The 17032-nt window shown below is 37.3% G+C and overlaps 1 protein-coding gene across 1 annotated transcript in view; it reads left to right on the plus strand.

Moving 5' to 3' along the window:
* The first annotated feature begins 5246 nt into the window (after positions 1–5246).
* VPS13B (vacuolar protein sorting 13 homolog B) overlaps positions 5247–17032 on the plus strand; it is a 423217-nt gene continuing 411431 nt past the window's right edge. The window contains exon 1 of the mRNA XM_039705990.1: positions 5247–5386. Within this exon, the coding sequence (XP_039561924.1) occupies positions 5351–5386 (36 nt within the window). The 5' untranslated portion in view covers positions 5247–5350. The remainder of the gene's footprint in view (positions 5387–17032) is intronic.

The following is a 17032-nucleotide window of genomic DNA, read 5'->3' on the forward strand; positions in this document are numbered from 1 at the left end:
TCCCTGCTCTTTATCTGACGTGAACACAGCTTTAATTCCATGCTTCAGGTTCTTGGATACAAATCCACCTATCCTGGATGTATTTGTCTGGAGCCTTAAACATTTTCAGAGAATGCTGTCTCCTGTGGAGTTATACATGGTTTTTGTGAGTGTTAGCATAGGTGAAAAACTACCTGGACGAAGCACTTTATAACAGTTTTGGGAACAAGTGTGTGCTTCCTGCTCCGTGCACTTTAAGTGATGTTAGTGTTCCCATGTCATGTTGTGCTGTTCTGAGCCACCCAACAGAATCCTAAAGGACAGATAAGAACAAAGCATAAACTGCTGTTTGTCTTATAGAAGATTTTAATTTTTTTTTACCAAATTGGATGTTGTGTGTGCTTCCTGCTCCGTGCACTTTAGGTGATGTTAGTGTTCCCATGTCATGTTGTGCTGTTCTGAGCCACCCAACAGAATCCTAAAGGACAGATAAGAACAAAGCATAAACTGCTGTTTGTCTTATAGAAGATTTTAATTTTTTTTTTACCAAATTGGAGCCAATACCTCTTGAGATCAGATGAAATACAGTTCTTGACAGAAAATTTACGAAATGTGAAGGGAATGTTCCAGTATCTGAAAATACTTTGCATGTTTTTTACATATATTTTTGTAAGTTTTATGCTTTCATTAAACTAAGCTGAACATCATTGTAATAACTCTTAGGGTCTGTCCTTCTCCCTGTCCCCCTTTTTTTTGTACAAGCCACTTCTGTTGTGGAAGTCAAGTACTAGTTTGTACTTTGCTTGAATCTTCTAGGTACAGTGTAGCTTTTGTATATAATTATGTCACTCTCTGAATAACCAGTTGATTTTATTATAATTATCTTCAGTTGAAGATTAAATCTAATAAAATTTTGATTTTTTTTCCTATCCTGAATGATTCAGTTACTATAAGACTGAACATACAAAACATTTTGGAAATGTACATCTGTACATAATATGCACATTGTACAAAACTACTTCAAGAAAGTAATTTGTAATAAAATTTTGAAACTAATACTTCAAATATTGTTTTTTGGAAAAGCATTTTAAGCAGTTTTGTCAAGTCCCCAGAGTACCAGAGGTAACAGAACTACCTCTGAACTTGTTAACTGGCTTGTGTGTAGTATATCTGTTGATTTATAATACAAATGATGCCAAAAAGATGACATACTTCATGATTCTTCTTGCTGCCTATGTATATTCCCATAATTAGTTTTTAGCTGTTTTGCAAATGCAGAAGGGAAGGATTAAGTAGTCTTTTGAAGACAAAGGATACCTTGATCTAAAAAGAATTTGTATAGAAAGAAACGTGAAAAATTCTAATGTAGTTAAAATAGATGGGAACATTGAAATATCCTTATTTTAAGTCTTTTATGTGCCACTGGTTACTTGTGAAATACAGCCTTGACTGTGAAGCAAAGGTATTTGAGTTAACACTGATGTGGAGAATGAGTACTTGTCTATCACCCAAACTTTTAGAATAGTCTTGTGTTTTAGAGCAAGAGGAGATTTTGGGCAAAGGGGAATTATGGTCATGTAGTCTGCAATCTTATGTATTAGTCAGTTATATATGGGTCAAGCCCAGAAGTTTGGTTTTAGTCCTATATATTTTTGTAAAGGATTTGTATAATTAAATCCTTTACAAAAATATATATAAAGGATTATATATTTTATATATTATATAAAATGTGAAGTTTAATCAGTTATGGGTATAGAAGATTTATTAAGAATTTCAAGTAGTACTGAATGACTGCATAGGAAACAGGGAGGAATAAAAATGTTCTTTGTTATGTTGTGTTATGAGCAAGTTACTTAATTTGGCCCACATTTGTGTTTTCTACTGAATAGTACTATAAAGAGTTCTCTGCACTGCTTTATTCTAATTGCCCTGGCTGTAACCAGGAGAATGGGTTTCCTTACTGACAGATAACATTTGTATCTAAATTTCTTTTGAAAAGGAACTACCTTCTAAATATGTTGTGCATTTGCTTTTATCACCTTTATTTTGAAGCAATTCCTACTTCTGTTTCTTTCAATATCTTACAGTTAACTAGACAAAAGTGAGAATGTGTTAAATCCATCCAGCAAATAGTGGAAAACCAGCTGTTCTAGAATGCCTTTTGAAGTAAAGACAAGCCAGGATCTAAATAGATGTTGTGGTATTTATGAGTGACAAAAACTTACATATCTACAAGTTCAGAAGAGGAGTTTATTTCTGTTATTGTTAACAGTGGTAGTTTGCTGCCTTGATCTCATTGTCTCTTATGTTGTAATGTATTTTTAGATTGCATATTTTTTTATAATTTATTTCTGTGCCCCACTTCATGTGTGTCCCCAGTTCCCCCCCCCAAAAAAAAAAACCCAAAAAAACCCCCAAAAACCCAACAAAACAAACCTCTGGGACAAAAGACACTGCTTAAGTTATTGTATAATTAATCATATAGCAAGATCTGTAGCAAAACAGCCCAATATTTGCTTTTCTAAAAAAGTGTCTTAACTAAAACTGTCTGGATGAAAATTTTATTTGTGTTGCTTGTGAGCCTAGGGCTGAATTTTTAGGAGAGACTTTGGGCTAAAATCCTGAAGTGTAGTAGTGAACGGGATGAAGAAAAAACACTTTGCAAAAACAAATCAAGAATTTTCTTTGAACTTCTAATGAGAAAGTCTGAAACTGTCATCTCTTAGAATGGGGACTTGAAATTAGTTGTGACTTTGTGTAAACATGACTGAAGAAGGAGTTGAGTTTTTGTTGTATGAGATGGGTGTGGTTTTTTATACTTCATTAATCAGTACTCACTAAGGCCCAAAAACTAATTTACAAACTGAAAGCTGTACTTGCAAAAAAATAGAGCTATAATTTTGTGTAGTTTCCTCCTCTGAAGATTTTGTCAGCAGTGAATATACAGTACTCTTAGCTCCTGAATACAGGATAAACTTCTTCATAGTACCAGTAGAAAGGTTTAGGAGGTATCAGCTGTAGAATGGGGGAAAGTGTTTCCTAAAATTGCTTCTCTGTTGTTCCTGTGATGGTGTGGGTATGGGTAAGGATAGTAGACTTGCTTCTAGTCATCCTGAGGACTTTTAAGATGCAAACCTGTCACAGGTGTAACAGGTGATTATTTCAACTCTGAACCTAGGAGATGATAACTACTTAAGAAAATAAAACTTTTTAGGGGGCTTTTAAAACATACCACTAAGATTTGATTATATATAAATTGTTCATTAATTTATCACTGATAAATGTATTTATTTCAATATATTTAGGCAAAAAATTACATTAGCTATATTCACAGAGATATTGTATAGGCATACTTTAAGACTTTATGTTATATATCAAATAGTAAATGCAAAATGCCCTTATCCCCAGATTTTTTTCATATAGAAGTTCTGCACAGCAAGGATAGGTTGTGTTCCTGAGTTTACCAAAATACAGTTAAGAACCTGTGTGTGCTGGTCAGCAGCAGGCTCAGCAGGAGCCAGCAATGCACCCTGGCAGCCCAGAGGACAAACCCCTTCCTGGGTGCATCAAACTCAGCATCCCCAGCCGGTCACAGAGGGGACTGTCCTGCTGTGCAGCCTTGGTGCAGCCTCAGCTTGAGCTCTGTGTGCTGCTCTGGGCCCACAGCTGAAGAATGTGGGTAAAGGATGAGAAGGGGTCCAGAGGAGGGCAACAAAGGTGGTGAAAGGGGTGGAGGCGATCTCACAGCTCACTACAGCTTCTGAGGAGGGGACATGGAGAGGGAGATGCTGAGCTCTTCCCCCTGGTATTTGTCTACAGCTTCCTGAGGAGGCGACATGGAAAGGGAGATGCTGAGCTCTTCCCCCTGATATCTGGGGATAGGACATGTGGGAAAGGTTCAGAGCTGTAGCAGGGGAGGCTTTGACTGGACATCAGGATGCATTTCCTTACTGAGAGACTGGTCAAACACTGGAACAGGCTTCCTGCAGGAGGTTGATGCCCCAAGCCTGTCAGTGTGTAAGAGGCATTTGGGCTACATGGTCATTGTCGATTGGCCAAAACTCCTTCCCTGTGTCTGGGGTACTTAGATTCCCTTATTTCTCAACCTGAGAATATACTGCACTTGTAGTTCCCAGCATCTAAGATGATGATGAAAATACCAGGCTATAAGCAATTTGAAGGGAAGATGCATTGTTTTTTCTCCATTAAAACTTGATAGTAAAAAATATCAGAACACGAGATTTTAGAAAAGTGAAAAGATGAAGAATTTCTGAAACCTGAGCATTAGAATACTTAGTATCGAGAATGCTGACTTAAAATTCTAACGTATAGAATATTGCTTTTTTATTTTACAGTAAACAATTGTTTTCCTTATCCCAGATCTTGATTGCTAGTCCTGGGACCATTCTCTAGCCTGACCTGAGCGCTCTCTAGCTCTGTTCTGTTGGTTGTGTTGAACTAATTTTTTGCAGAACACCTGAAGCTACTGGGAAATTGCAACTCTTTGTACATTTTATATTGTTTCTACACCAGTTTGCTTAGTTGAGTACTTCAAATATAAACTTTGGCACCTTATTTCCTGCTGAATTTGCTGCAAGCAGCAGCTGATTCCCTGAGGCTGTCTAGCAGAATTGTGATCTGTGCCTGGGCATTTGTTAGAAGATCTGACTGACTTGCACAAGTTTTTACACCAGTGAGACATATACATTAGACCTTGCTGTATAGGAGTCTGGTTTTGCTAATGAAAAATTTAATAACTTTGCATTTACTAAGTAGTTTGATGCAAAAGGGGCAACAATGGGCCAGTCTTACGAGGACTGAGCTCTTAAAACGCTTAAGCACTAAAATATTTCAAAGGAAATTGCCTTACTGTAGCATTGTCAATATTCAATTCCAATTTTGTACTCTTCACAGTAATACTGATTGCATATCCGTTTAAGTATTTACCTTCACTCTGTTTGTTTCTACTTGTACCTTGAATAGCAAGACACTTTGCAGTAGCTTCATGTGAGGGAGAGGTGACTTTAAGCTATCTTTTATTATCAAGGACATGGTAACCCAAATGTCTCCTTTGAACAGACTAATTGTGACATAATGGTGCGAGTGATTATAAAGGCAAATGCCGAGTCTTGTGGCACACTGCTGATTAAGGGAGGGAAAATAACTTTTGACTTGTGATAGAGCATAACTATTTTGAGTTACAAATGTGTCTGGAATTTTGATATGTTTCAGTAGTTAATTCTGCATTCTTTGTTGTTGTTAGGAGCTGAAACTGCCGTTTACTTTTTTAAGTGGGCATATTCATGAGCTTCGGATTCATGTGCCATGGACGAAACTGGGATCAGAACCAGTTGTCATCACTATCAATACAATGGAATGCATCTTGAAGTTGAAGGATGGGGCTCAGGTAAGAAATGTCACGGATGCTTTTCCAACATTGTGAGGTTCATGAGAATCAGAGTTTCTGTAGGCCACTTTCTTGAGTCTTCCGAAGGATCTGGCATGTGAAGTTGTGATCCCTTTCATTTTCTGAGAGGCTCATGTTTTTCTTCTTGTCACAGCTAATATCTTCATTTATGCTTACTTTTAAACTCGTTATTAGCTGTAACTGTGTTCTTGCAGGTATGAAAGCAAGTTAATAGTGGTCTGTCAGATTTTTCTTATGATAAAGAAGAAATGGATTTCAAGAGCAATGCTGTGTGCTTCCAGCTTCTGTTTCCCAAGCAGCAGTGCTGGTTGTTGGATGTGGCACAGATCAGCATTGGACATTTTTCAAAAGTTGTGCTGCTGTTATTGAAGGAATGCTTTGAAGATCCTGGAGTCTAAATAATTTCTGCCTTTAGTAATTATATTGCTTGCTTGAGTGTCCTTGGAAGGACTTCTTGTATGTCAGGCTCTTCAGGGATTTTTTTTCTTTTGGTTGCTCAGAATAATTTGTGCATTAGGCTGTTTTCACAGGCCCAGGTAAGGTTTCCTCTGACATAATGGAGCTAAAATATGCCTCAGATTTTGTCAGATGTCTAACTTGGTTAACTAAAAAAGTACTTGGTTATGTTGAACTTGTGGGGTTTTTTTAATCCGCATGATGCTTTAATTCCAGAGAGGCTTACAAGTTTGTTTTGCTTGTTGGTTTTTTAAAAGCCTTGTTCACATTTTTATTTCAACAGAGCTCCATTTATATTAAGGATCGTGCAAACAAAAATTCCAGTTTGTGAAAAACTCAAGTATTTGGTGGGGTGCTTAACATTTAACATCAATAACTAGATACAAGGCAGCAAGAACACTGGAAAACACTTTCCTGTTTGATATTTTTTGATATATCCCTTTACAGTTACAGAACTAAGAGGTTTTTTTTTTTTCTGGAGTAGAAAGCTCTAGTCCTAGCCACCCACAGAGGACATGTTTGCATTCTGTAGTTACACTTAATCTGTGTGCATGTGCATATATACACACCACCAGCCAAATATTAAGTACTTCTCCAATGTTAGTAAGGTAGGCTTTTGAGACCAGATGTTCCATGAGATGTGTGTTTTTGGGAGCAGCAAATTGCAACTAATTATGAGTTGCAGAAAAAGATTTGTAGCCCATGACTTTGTGCAACCCAGAACTAATATTTGATAATGGACCTTGCAGATGGCTACTGCTGAAATGATCAGATTTCCTGCTTGCATGGTATTTGAAACTTAAATTTTGTGGTGCATACATCAAAAGGTCAAGTGTCATGAATGTAAAACACTCTCAAAACAAGTATTTGTTACAGATGTTTAAGATTCAGAGGCAAGAAAAGAGTTTTGAAAATTACAACTGACATTTGAACAAATTATTCATTGGCATGTATGCTCAGGAGAGTAAAATTTGAGTCTGTGCCATAGAAGGATTATCTTTGATGAACAAGAATGTAGATGAAAACACTTCTATGCTATTTTCTTAGGATATAGTTTAAAAAGTTGACAGGTTGAATTTCATTTTTTGAATTACTATTTGAAAGTGTTCAAAGTATGGCAGTGTACTTGGCTAAAACCAATTGTCATAAAAAATTTTGTAATCAGTGAATAAAAAATATGAATGAAATATTTCTATGGAAAATGGTAGTGAAATGAACTTTCAGCGAGTTTAGCTCCAGTTGGAACTGTTCTGCCAGGAACTTCATGTCAGTGAAGAGCATAATTGGCAAGAAAGCTTAGTTTAGTTCTCAAATTGATTGGCTTGACCCTGTATTTCCTTCCTCAGGTGAGACCTCTAATGAGCACAGGGATAATTTCACCTGAGTAAAAAATAAAGTTCTTGACCTCAACTTAGTGAGATGTGTTTTCTTTGGAAAGGTACTATTTCACAGAAATGTGAAAAACAATGTTTCTCTTGAAGATATATGAAGGTTAAAATACATGGCATTGTTTGAAGCTATTATCCAGTGGATCCTACAGATTGTGTAAAAAGGAACAGAGGGTTTTGCTCACATCTTTGAAGAGTATCAGTTCTCTGGGGTGCTTTTGTGATATGTTTTACTGTGATGCTGTGTCATTGTTCGTTCAGCTTCAGTATTAGTTTAATTAGGTTTTTTGTTGTTTGTGCTTATTGCAGCATCTCCTCAGCTATGTTTGAATTAGACAGTAATGGCTCACCTTCTAGTTGTATGCAAAAAATTTTTTTCTAAGCAGAACTGTTGTATAAGTGGTAAGTTCACTTAATGATGTACAAAATCCAGAATTCTGTAGAATTAGTGGTATTTACATTTTGAAGGTCTTCGCTTTTCCCCCTTTTCTTTTGTGCTTTGTTTCCTTTTTCTCCTTTTCTACATCTGGCACTACTACTTCTAAAGCCCAGGTGTTTATCTACAGTATCCACTGTGGATACTTTACAAGAAAATGAAACTGAAGTGCATCAGCTTGGCAGTGAGTAAAGGGCTGTTCTATTGAACATGCTTTGTTTGTGCACTTTTGGTTATAACTTTGGTCAGTGTCAGTACTTGAAATAGAATTTGGCTGTGAGGTGTTTCACATTGCTTTTTGATGTCTGTCAGCCTAATGCAACTATGCTTAGTGCTTTTTTTTTTCTCTCTTGATCTAATCTTCTGCAGCATTGAGTTTTAAGTATGAGCATTTATAATGTTCTCAAATATGTTGGTATGATGTTAAAATCTGTTCTTAAACACTTCAATGGGATTCTGAAGTTTGCTTGACCTGTATTTAAGTTATAGTAATTGACTTTCCTGACTCTGTTCTCCGTGAGTGCTATATTTTGTTTTAGAAAGTGGTTGAAGTTCCAGTATTTTATGTTCTTCTCATTACCTATCTCTATATATTAAATCTCTGGACTTCATATAGAATTGAAACCACTTTTGAAAATCTGTATTGATTGCTGCTTTTTCTATGAGAGGTTTTCTCCCTTTGTCCTGTTGGATTGTTCTTTCTCTTAACCTCTCTAACTCTTTCTCTTCTACACTTTTTTTTTCAATATATTTGAAATTGTTTGCTACTTATTCTTTCCCTCTCAGTGCTAAGATATCTCCATGCTCAAACCAGAGGCTTTAAAATTCAGGTAGTGCAAATTGGGAAGGACAAGCCTGTAAGCTTGTGTCTATTTTCTTCACCTTCCTCCCTTTATAACTAACCACAAGATTATTCTTCATGTTCCACCTTGAATTCTGTGGTTGTTTGTCTTGGTACTGATGCAAATTAGGAGATCAAGGAGAAATGTGTTACTTGTATTACTGCTTCACATTTGAGCCCTTGCCTTAAGAATACAATGCACCAGAAATATGGTCATGTGTATGAAGGCTCCCTATACTCCAAGAATAATTAATTATGGAAGTGGGGAAGTCTGTTAGGTTGAAGCACTTAGAGGCACACAGGGAAACCAAGCAGTTTGGATCAGCATACCGACAACTGAGCACTGCTCCTTTCATGAGGCATTACCAAGAAATTTGTTAAGGAACAGGATAACTTTGTGGAGGCAGTGGAGAACAGCCCACAAGCATGACTGTCAGAATACCAGACACATTCTTACCTGACTGCTGGTAGAGACTGCCACCAAAGAATGCTGGAAGCAGAAATTGGTCTTGACCAGGAAATGACTGAGATGGGAGATAAGGCGCGTTGACAGATTATGAAGGACTTTGAAGGGAAAGACAGAAGGCTTGTGTTTGATGAGGGTATAGTTATATGAAGTCTTTGCTTAGGTGGTAGAGCTAGTTCCAGATCTGAAGCAGTGCTCTTACTGGTTGTAGTAGTTCTGTGGAATGTGGCTGTATGGACAAGCAGTGCTGTTTTTTTCTGTTTGAGTCTATAAGTCTGGTGCTGTGTGACAGCAGAAATGTGGTAAGACTTGAAGTCAGAAGACTTAACTAGCAGTCTTTAGTGGCTCACCTTTATGCTTTTTATTTGATCATGGGGAAGCTCAAGGTCTTTATTTTTTAAATAAATTTAATTTAGTACTAAATTTCATAGTAGTATATTTAGTCCAGTAAATCTGATACTGAACTTTAGCAAAATTTAAGGCAAAGATTATATAGAGAATTGCTCTATAGGAAGCAAACTATGTTATCAGCTAGTTTTGAATCATATCAAGTTAAGGATGAATATGAAATTCTAATTAAGCAGCCAGTTCAGGATGCTCTTATTTTAATAGAGTAATATCAGAAAAAGGAGGATTTTGTTTCTGTGTGCATGCATACAAATTAGTGTATATATATGAGTAAAAAGAAAAATTTTCCATAATATTTTGAATTAAAACAAATTGCTTTGTGCAAATCAGACTGTAATTTAGTGTTTTCCAAAGGTTCAGGAAGGTTTGGCAGAGTCTTTCCTTGGGTTTTGTGCATTTTCTGTCAAGAGCTCTTGTCTGAAGGCTTCTTATGTTTTCTATAAATTGCTCTATGTGAAAAAAAGTGTTTTAGGTAGGAGGTTCTCTTTCAAAGATACTATCCTTTTAAGGGATAAATGTCACAAATGTCTTGGAAAAACAATAAACTTACTCTTTCAATAGAAGAAGTAGTAAAGGGAGGCTAAAAAATGCTTTGCAGCATTTGGTTCAGAGACTTTATCTTTCTCCAGTGATTTCAGATGAGAGGCTGAGAAGGAGATGAGCAGCTTTGCTTAAAGCTGGATAAATAGTCATACTCTTGCATGCTGGGCATGCAAGAGTGACCATGTAATTTACCTATTTTTGTTCCTGCTAACCACTTTAATAGACTTTGAAAGCAAAGCATCTGATGCTTGCGATTGCAATAATTATGCTTATGTAAGAAAAAATTGCCTTTGTGAATTTGTTCAAACACTGCTGCAGGCGTATTTCTTAATACTCTACCTATAGGAGTCCTGCCACTGCCCTTGTGTTGCCTCAGTCTGAATACCTGTCTTGTTTACCTGAATGCCTATTAATATCTTCCTAATTTTGGACAGTTTTCATGGGGATTTGCCAGTATATTTCTGTTTGAGTCCTTTTCAGGGCTAAGTAATGGTGATTTCACATGTCTGAAACTAATCACTGTGAAGGGTATGAGAGATCCTGCTTGATTCCTTCTGTGCTTCTTCCTGGCTCCTAGGACATCTTTCAGGGTTGATGTGCTGCCTACAGGCGAAGACAGTGTGGCACCTCTGACCTAATCCTACTGCTTAATCTGGGGCAATGAACCTTGCTTTTAGGTGTTAGCCTTACTTTTAGATGTTTCTGGTAAAGAACAAGACTTGTAAGCACTTCTGCTTTCTGGCTTGTGCAACCCTGGATGACATCTTCAACAGCTGTGCTGTACCTAACTCCTGAGAACACCCACAGGGACGAGGCATAGTAAGCTGTCCCAGTATCTTGAGAACACATGTGACTTGATGTGAGAAGGAACTGACTGGGAAGATGCTTTTGTGAGCAGCCAAACAGTGGGTGACCAAGCAAGAGAGGGGATGTAAGAGTGCCCAGTGTCAGGCATATTTACTGTGATAGCAGGTTCAAGGACAGAAAGAGCAGTCCTAAATATAGTTGGGACTGTATTCTTGCAAAGAGCTCCCATTTTGAATGCAGTTCTTGTCAAGAAAATCTTTTGATGTTGTCAAAACAGTTAACAGTCTTGATCTTAAAGACCCTTTCCAACCTAAATTATTCTATGATTCTAAAATTGGGTTGGTCAGTAGGTATTAAGACTGTATAACATCAGTGTTTTTCAATGGCCTTTTTTATTCAGATGAATGCACTTTGCATGTTGTGCAGAGACAGCCAGGTGAGGATATGGCCCTGTGGTGTTGCAACTTAAGGAAGCTGCCAGGAGCTGTGTGTAGTTATGGTTTTCCCTTCAGTTCTGTAGCAGCAGTTTTACCAATCATATCAGGATAAGATAATGACAAGTAAACTCAAATCTTAAAAATACCTTGCCCCACCACTCCCATCTGTCTTGGATTTACTCTATTCCTGACCCTCTTCCTCCTCTTGCCAGTGGTACACAGAGCAGTGAATGGGGCTGTGGTTAGTTTATCACATTGCTGCCACTTGGTCCTTAGTGGAAGGACTTCTCCCCATCCCCAGAGAGGGGTCCCTGAAACTGATCCTGTGCAGGGACAGTCCTGCACAAACCTCTCCAATGTGAGTCCTCCCCCTGGATTTACTCTATTCCTGATCCTCTTCCTCCTCTTGCCAGTGGCACACAGGGCAGTGAATGGGGCTGTGGTCAGTTTATCACATTGCTGCCACTTGGTCCTTAGTGGAAGAACTTCTCCCCGTCCCCAGAGAGGGGTCCCTGAAACTGATCCTGTGCAGGGACAGTCTTGTACAAACCTCTCCAATGTGAGTCCTCCCCATGGGCTGCAGTTCTTCATGAACTTGCCTGAACTATCTCTTTCTACACTGATGATTTTCTTTGGTTTGCAAAAAATGATTGAAAGACAGCCCTCATGATAAATAAAGCTGCAGGTTTCCTAGCTGCCTTGTCATAATTCATAGTCCTTCAGTTGTTTTGTATACTCATAAAGTTGGTTTGTCTTAGGCATATGGACTAGGCATCTTGTTATCTATCTCAAGTTCACGTCTTGCTTTTCTAAAATTTAGGTATTTAGAATTAAGAATTGTTTGGGTTTTTTTATTATTATTTGGGTATATTGGCTTAGACTGGCTCTTTGCCTTTTTTAAAATGTCAGTTGTGTGTAAGGAAACATGCCCTTGCCAAAAAAGAAATAACACTTTTTAAGTTTTAAACAACTTACTGCCCTCCAAAAAAACCAGTTTAATTGTCCTTTAAATTCAAGAAGGACAGAAATATATTTACTTATGTGTAAATGTGGATTATATAGATTAATGTCTCAATATTTTATACACAGTGTATATGAATTTTCCTGTAACTGCCAAATCAATGCCCCGGGTTAGGGGTCTGATGTCTTTTTTAAATGCTTGTGTGGTACTGGTGCTGTACCTCAATTTATGACCTTTCTATAAGCTTCAGAGACTGAAGCTTCAATTTTCTTCCTTCAGCTGGTAAAGTTTGAGGCAACCAGATCAAAATGTGCATATCCTGTAATTCTGGAGTCCACTCTGACTTGCTATAGTGTCCCAAGGTTATTTACAAAAGTAGGCACTAAATAACCTGTATCAGATTTATGGTGTTGTTAGCTTTGTACACGACACTTGTTTGGAGCATGACTTTTGAAGTTTGTTGGTCTTGTTTGGAACATCAGTTGGAATTCTGTCTTTCTCAAGTAGCAAGAGGAAAGGATAATGGGTGTAGTATGTGAAGGAATGCTGAGGCTCCTAAATGGATGAATGGGTTAGGTGAGAAGAGATTAAAGAAATTTGATGGATGTGAAGTCACCCCAAGACAGGAAGGTAGTGCTGGTGATGCTTTAAGCTTCCATATATTCACAGGTAATTCTAAACAGATTGTTTAATCAGGTGAGGGTGGCACACTTACATGAAGAAATCTACTTGTTTGCCTTGGAACACCTGACTAGCTGAGAAATGTCTCACTTATTTTGGTGGAACCTTTTTAGGATGCCATATTTTGGAAAAAAAGTAATCCTAATTTTAGATGTGTTGGAATAGTTTTCCATGTATGTGGTTTTTTTTGGGAATCCTGCATAGGGCTGAATTTATTGAATGGTCATAATATTTCAGACCTAGTAGTTTAATACACTATTATTTTCTCCTATGCTTTGAAGAAAATATTTTCAGAGCAGATTACTACAACAGAATTAATGCATGGGTTTGTTCTAAAGTAGGTATGGATATGGGGCTTGCTGTTTTCTGGATCAAGTTGTATTTCAACAGAAATCAGTGCTTTATGTGACGTGTTTTGGATTTGTACTTTTAAAAAGTCTTATTCTTTTGGGCAGACACTCTTAAATTAATCTGTGGTTCTCACTACTTTATTTTTTATAATTCCCCCTTTTTTTTTTCTTATCCTGTTCTGTTTGTCTTTGTCTCCCTTCCCCCACCTTTATTTTTGCTTCCGTAGCATTCTATAACTCTAATTCTGGAATTTGACTGTAACTTGCCAGTGGTAAGTCGTATTCCATTAAAAAAAGAAAAGAAAAATTGGAGATCAAATTATGCAAGCCAAGTGTTTGACCCCCAGATATGCACACTTCTCATTATTCATGCACATGAAAACTAATAAACCTCTGCCAAATGCCTGTGTTAAAAAAAATAAGTATGATTTGTTTTAACCTAAAGCAGGTACATCTCTTCTCAGCATGAGGCATCTTGTTTCTGTGCTCATCCCTGTATGACTTGTAGCCTGCAGTACAGTTTCACTCCAGTGAGCTGCCTCTTACACCTTTTGACACTTAAAATCTGTACAATTCCCACTTTGCTTGTGAGGTAGTTCAAATGTTGACAATTTCAGTAGTGTTGCCCATGTGGAGGAGAAGAGTGTCTCAGAGGAAGCCCATGTTCTTCCTTTTACTTGTTTAAAACTGTAGTTCCTTATTTTCTACTTAGTAGTTCTAGATTCCTTTGCTTGGGGGATTGTGATGTTACTTAACATGTGAGGAAGCAGCAGCCCCACTTACCTGTTGTACTGCACTGCTGTAGGAGCTCCTTCTGGGGCACACATTTGTGTGGGTGTATATATATATATGTATATATATATATATATGTGCATTTGTATTTATGCCTATTAAAGATGACTTACCTTCTGACTTCATTTCATTATTGCTTGATGGTAAGAAGGAACAGGACAGAAGACATGGATTGCACTCAGTACATAGGTAAACAGTTGTTTTGCATTGTTTATAATTTCATGTTAATCCAGTTATAGGGCAGTGAGAGCAGGCAAGAGCCATTTTCTGATTGCTTTGTGGGCAGGCGCTGTCACATACCCAGCTGAATGGTAGTCAGTATATATTTAACTTGCTTCCCTCAAACAAAACCTTTATTTTTTTCTGGAGTTCTTTAATGGACCATCATCACATGGTCTGTGGTCACTAGAAAGCTGCAGACCCCAGACTATTTTATTTACATAGTACAGCTATATTCTGGAAAGTTGAAGAATGTGAATGTTACATTTGTTTATAAAGCAAAACACCTGAATAAGCTGTGTGGAGAGAGGAGATGATACATAAGAGCTTTCTAGACTGCACAGTGAACTTGGAAGCTGAATGTCAGGTTGAACTCCTGGCAAAGCACCAGTTAGAAAGTGCATTGTTGAAATGTAAATTATGGTTTTGTTCTGTACCAGCTATGATAGTATCCAGTAATTTTTTGGTAGAGTGGCTGTGCTGCTAGGGAGTTGAAGGAATTATATACAACAAAGCAACATTATACTAGAGAAATGGATGGCATAATGTAGATAATAGAGTTAATGCAGCATTGACCAATTTAACTTATTTTAGAACTGTGGAGTATATTGTGGGTCTCAAAGTTGTGGATTTGAATGCGAATGCAATAGAATTGCTTTTAGTGTGGCTTAATATGCTATATTTCTGGAAAAAATCCCAAATAGTCAACAGGTTAGTGGGTTAAAAAACCTACTAATATCACTAACTAATGTAACTAATGCTACTGATTTGCATATGCTTATATATTTCAGTTTACCTGTGTTAAAGTAATTCTTGTCTCTGGGATATGAGTATAAAGAGGGTTTATGTGTCTATGTACAGGAATTTTCTAAAATCTCCTTAGAGTGCTCAAGAAGACTTTGTCAAACGTCTCCTTTTGGTACCTCCAAAAGGTGACAGGGCTGTTGGCTGTTCAGGTCTTCTGGATATTCATTCCTGACACAGTTTCCCTTGAAGATAATTCTTCAGCTTTGCATGTCATGCTTTTATTGTCACATCAAAATTAGCAGGGAAAATAGCACATTGTCTTGCCAGACACTTCTGTGTTAATACATAATGATTTTTGAAATATGTGAGTACACTAAATTCCAACACTTAGAATTTTCAGGATAATTACAAGTGTTTGATTTGTAAGAGTATGTGTTGGGAGACTATCCATGGAGACAGAGAGGAGGGTGATACAAGAGTTCATCTATTTGAGAAACTGTACTGTAGGATGGTCCTGGACAGAAAATGAACTGAATGGGTCTGTGCTAGCCAGCCAGCAGATCTATTCCTCCCTGCCACAGTTCCTTCACTTCCCTCTGGTGTGTACCAAGCATTTGGAGAGCAGAAGCTGGGATATCACTGATGAGTCTGAATTTGCATTTGCTGTTAGGCAGTTCAGGGTTTAAACCTACACCAGCTGCTTTGAGAACAAGGTTGCCACAGGATGTCTTCACTGTTCATGGTGGTGCACCAGGTAGAAAGGGTTATTTGGTTTCTTCTTTGCTGTGGTTAATTCAGTAAATTAGTGTTTGGGAGTGATCTCATGGTATGTACTCCTGAATTTTGGAAAGGAACCCATTTGCAAAGGATCATAGACTCACAGTGATTTCTACAGTGTAAGAGCTGGAGCTCAGATACCACAGCATTTCTGATGTTTGTTCCAGAAAATAGGTTTACTAAGACAAATAAAAGTAGTAACATGTGAATGGTGTATTTGTCTTTTTAAAGTATAGAGGACCTGTTCTGATGTGTAGATACAGTTGTATAAAGTAGAAAGATTAAGCGTAATCCCTGCCCATTTACTGATCTTTACTCAATTTTTTCTTTGACCTACTTACAGCAAGGAAATGTAATGCCAATAGTCAGTGTCTTTGTTCCCAGGTACAGGGAAAAAGGGTTTATATATCATCTTTGGCATAATTCCTAGAAGTTTAGGATCATATTCTGATTCCACTTTCCCGGTATAGGTCTGGATTACTTCAGTTGATTTACTTTGGAGTAATTCCAGATTTATCCCAATCCAGTTGACATCAAATCAGGACCCTACAGTCCAGCTTTGTTTCATGTAGTTGGGTGAAGAGTTTGGATTTGTGTGATTTAATGGGGAATGAAGTGAGGTAATGCATTAAAAAAAATATTTCCTTGGAGAGGAAGTAGTTTTTCCTCATTTGTTGATAGATTAAAGCATAGATAAATTTGTTGGAATGTGTTTTAGCTCCTCATTACAGCAGAACCTACTATTTGAGAATGGGCATGATTACAGATTTTGTAGTGGAAAAATCCTGCAATTTATTCACCTTTGGTAAAAGATCTTAGAATTCCAAAAGACAAAATACTTTTAATTCTTTCAGCACAAAGCATACTCTGGAATTATAGCTTATTCTTTTTGGAAGGAGTAGTATTTTCTCTAAAAGCTTATAATGAATTATAAATTCTTAGATACAGCTTAAGCTATATCTAATTCTAAAGAATTCCCTTTACTCACCTATTGCTTGTGACTTAGTTTGAGATAGTTGCACTTGAAGAGTGATTCCTGCTAAATAATTTTGATGTGCAACTGATGTAGATTGTGTTTTATTTTGAACACTTATGGCTAAAAATAAATTCAGTCCCGGTGAACTTCATGTCTTCCAAAAGAATGGGTAAATGTTCAGGTTTAAATGTGTGCTTTCTGTTCTAAGGAAAAATCATTGTCATTGCCTCTTTACAGGCCATAGAACCTGAGGGAAATTGTACTGTGTTACAGGCAATATGCTGGACCATCCAACTGTTATAAAAGCCTGAACTTCAAATGTAAATATTTATTTCTGTGC

The sequence above is a fragment of the Passer montanus genome, unplaced genomic scaffold, assembly GCF_014805655.1.
Source record: "Passer montanus isolate IOZ18808 unplaced genomic scaffold, ASM1480565v1 scaffold19, whole genome shotgun sequence".
Classification (NCBI taxonomy): Eukaryota; Metazoa; Chordata; class Aves; order Passeriformes; family Passeridae; genus Passer; species Passer montanus.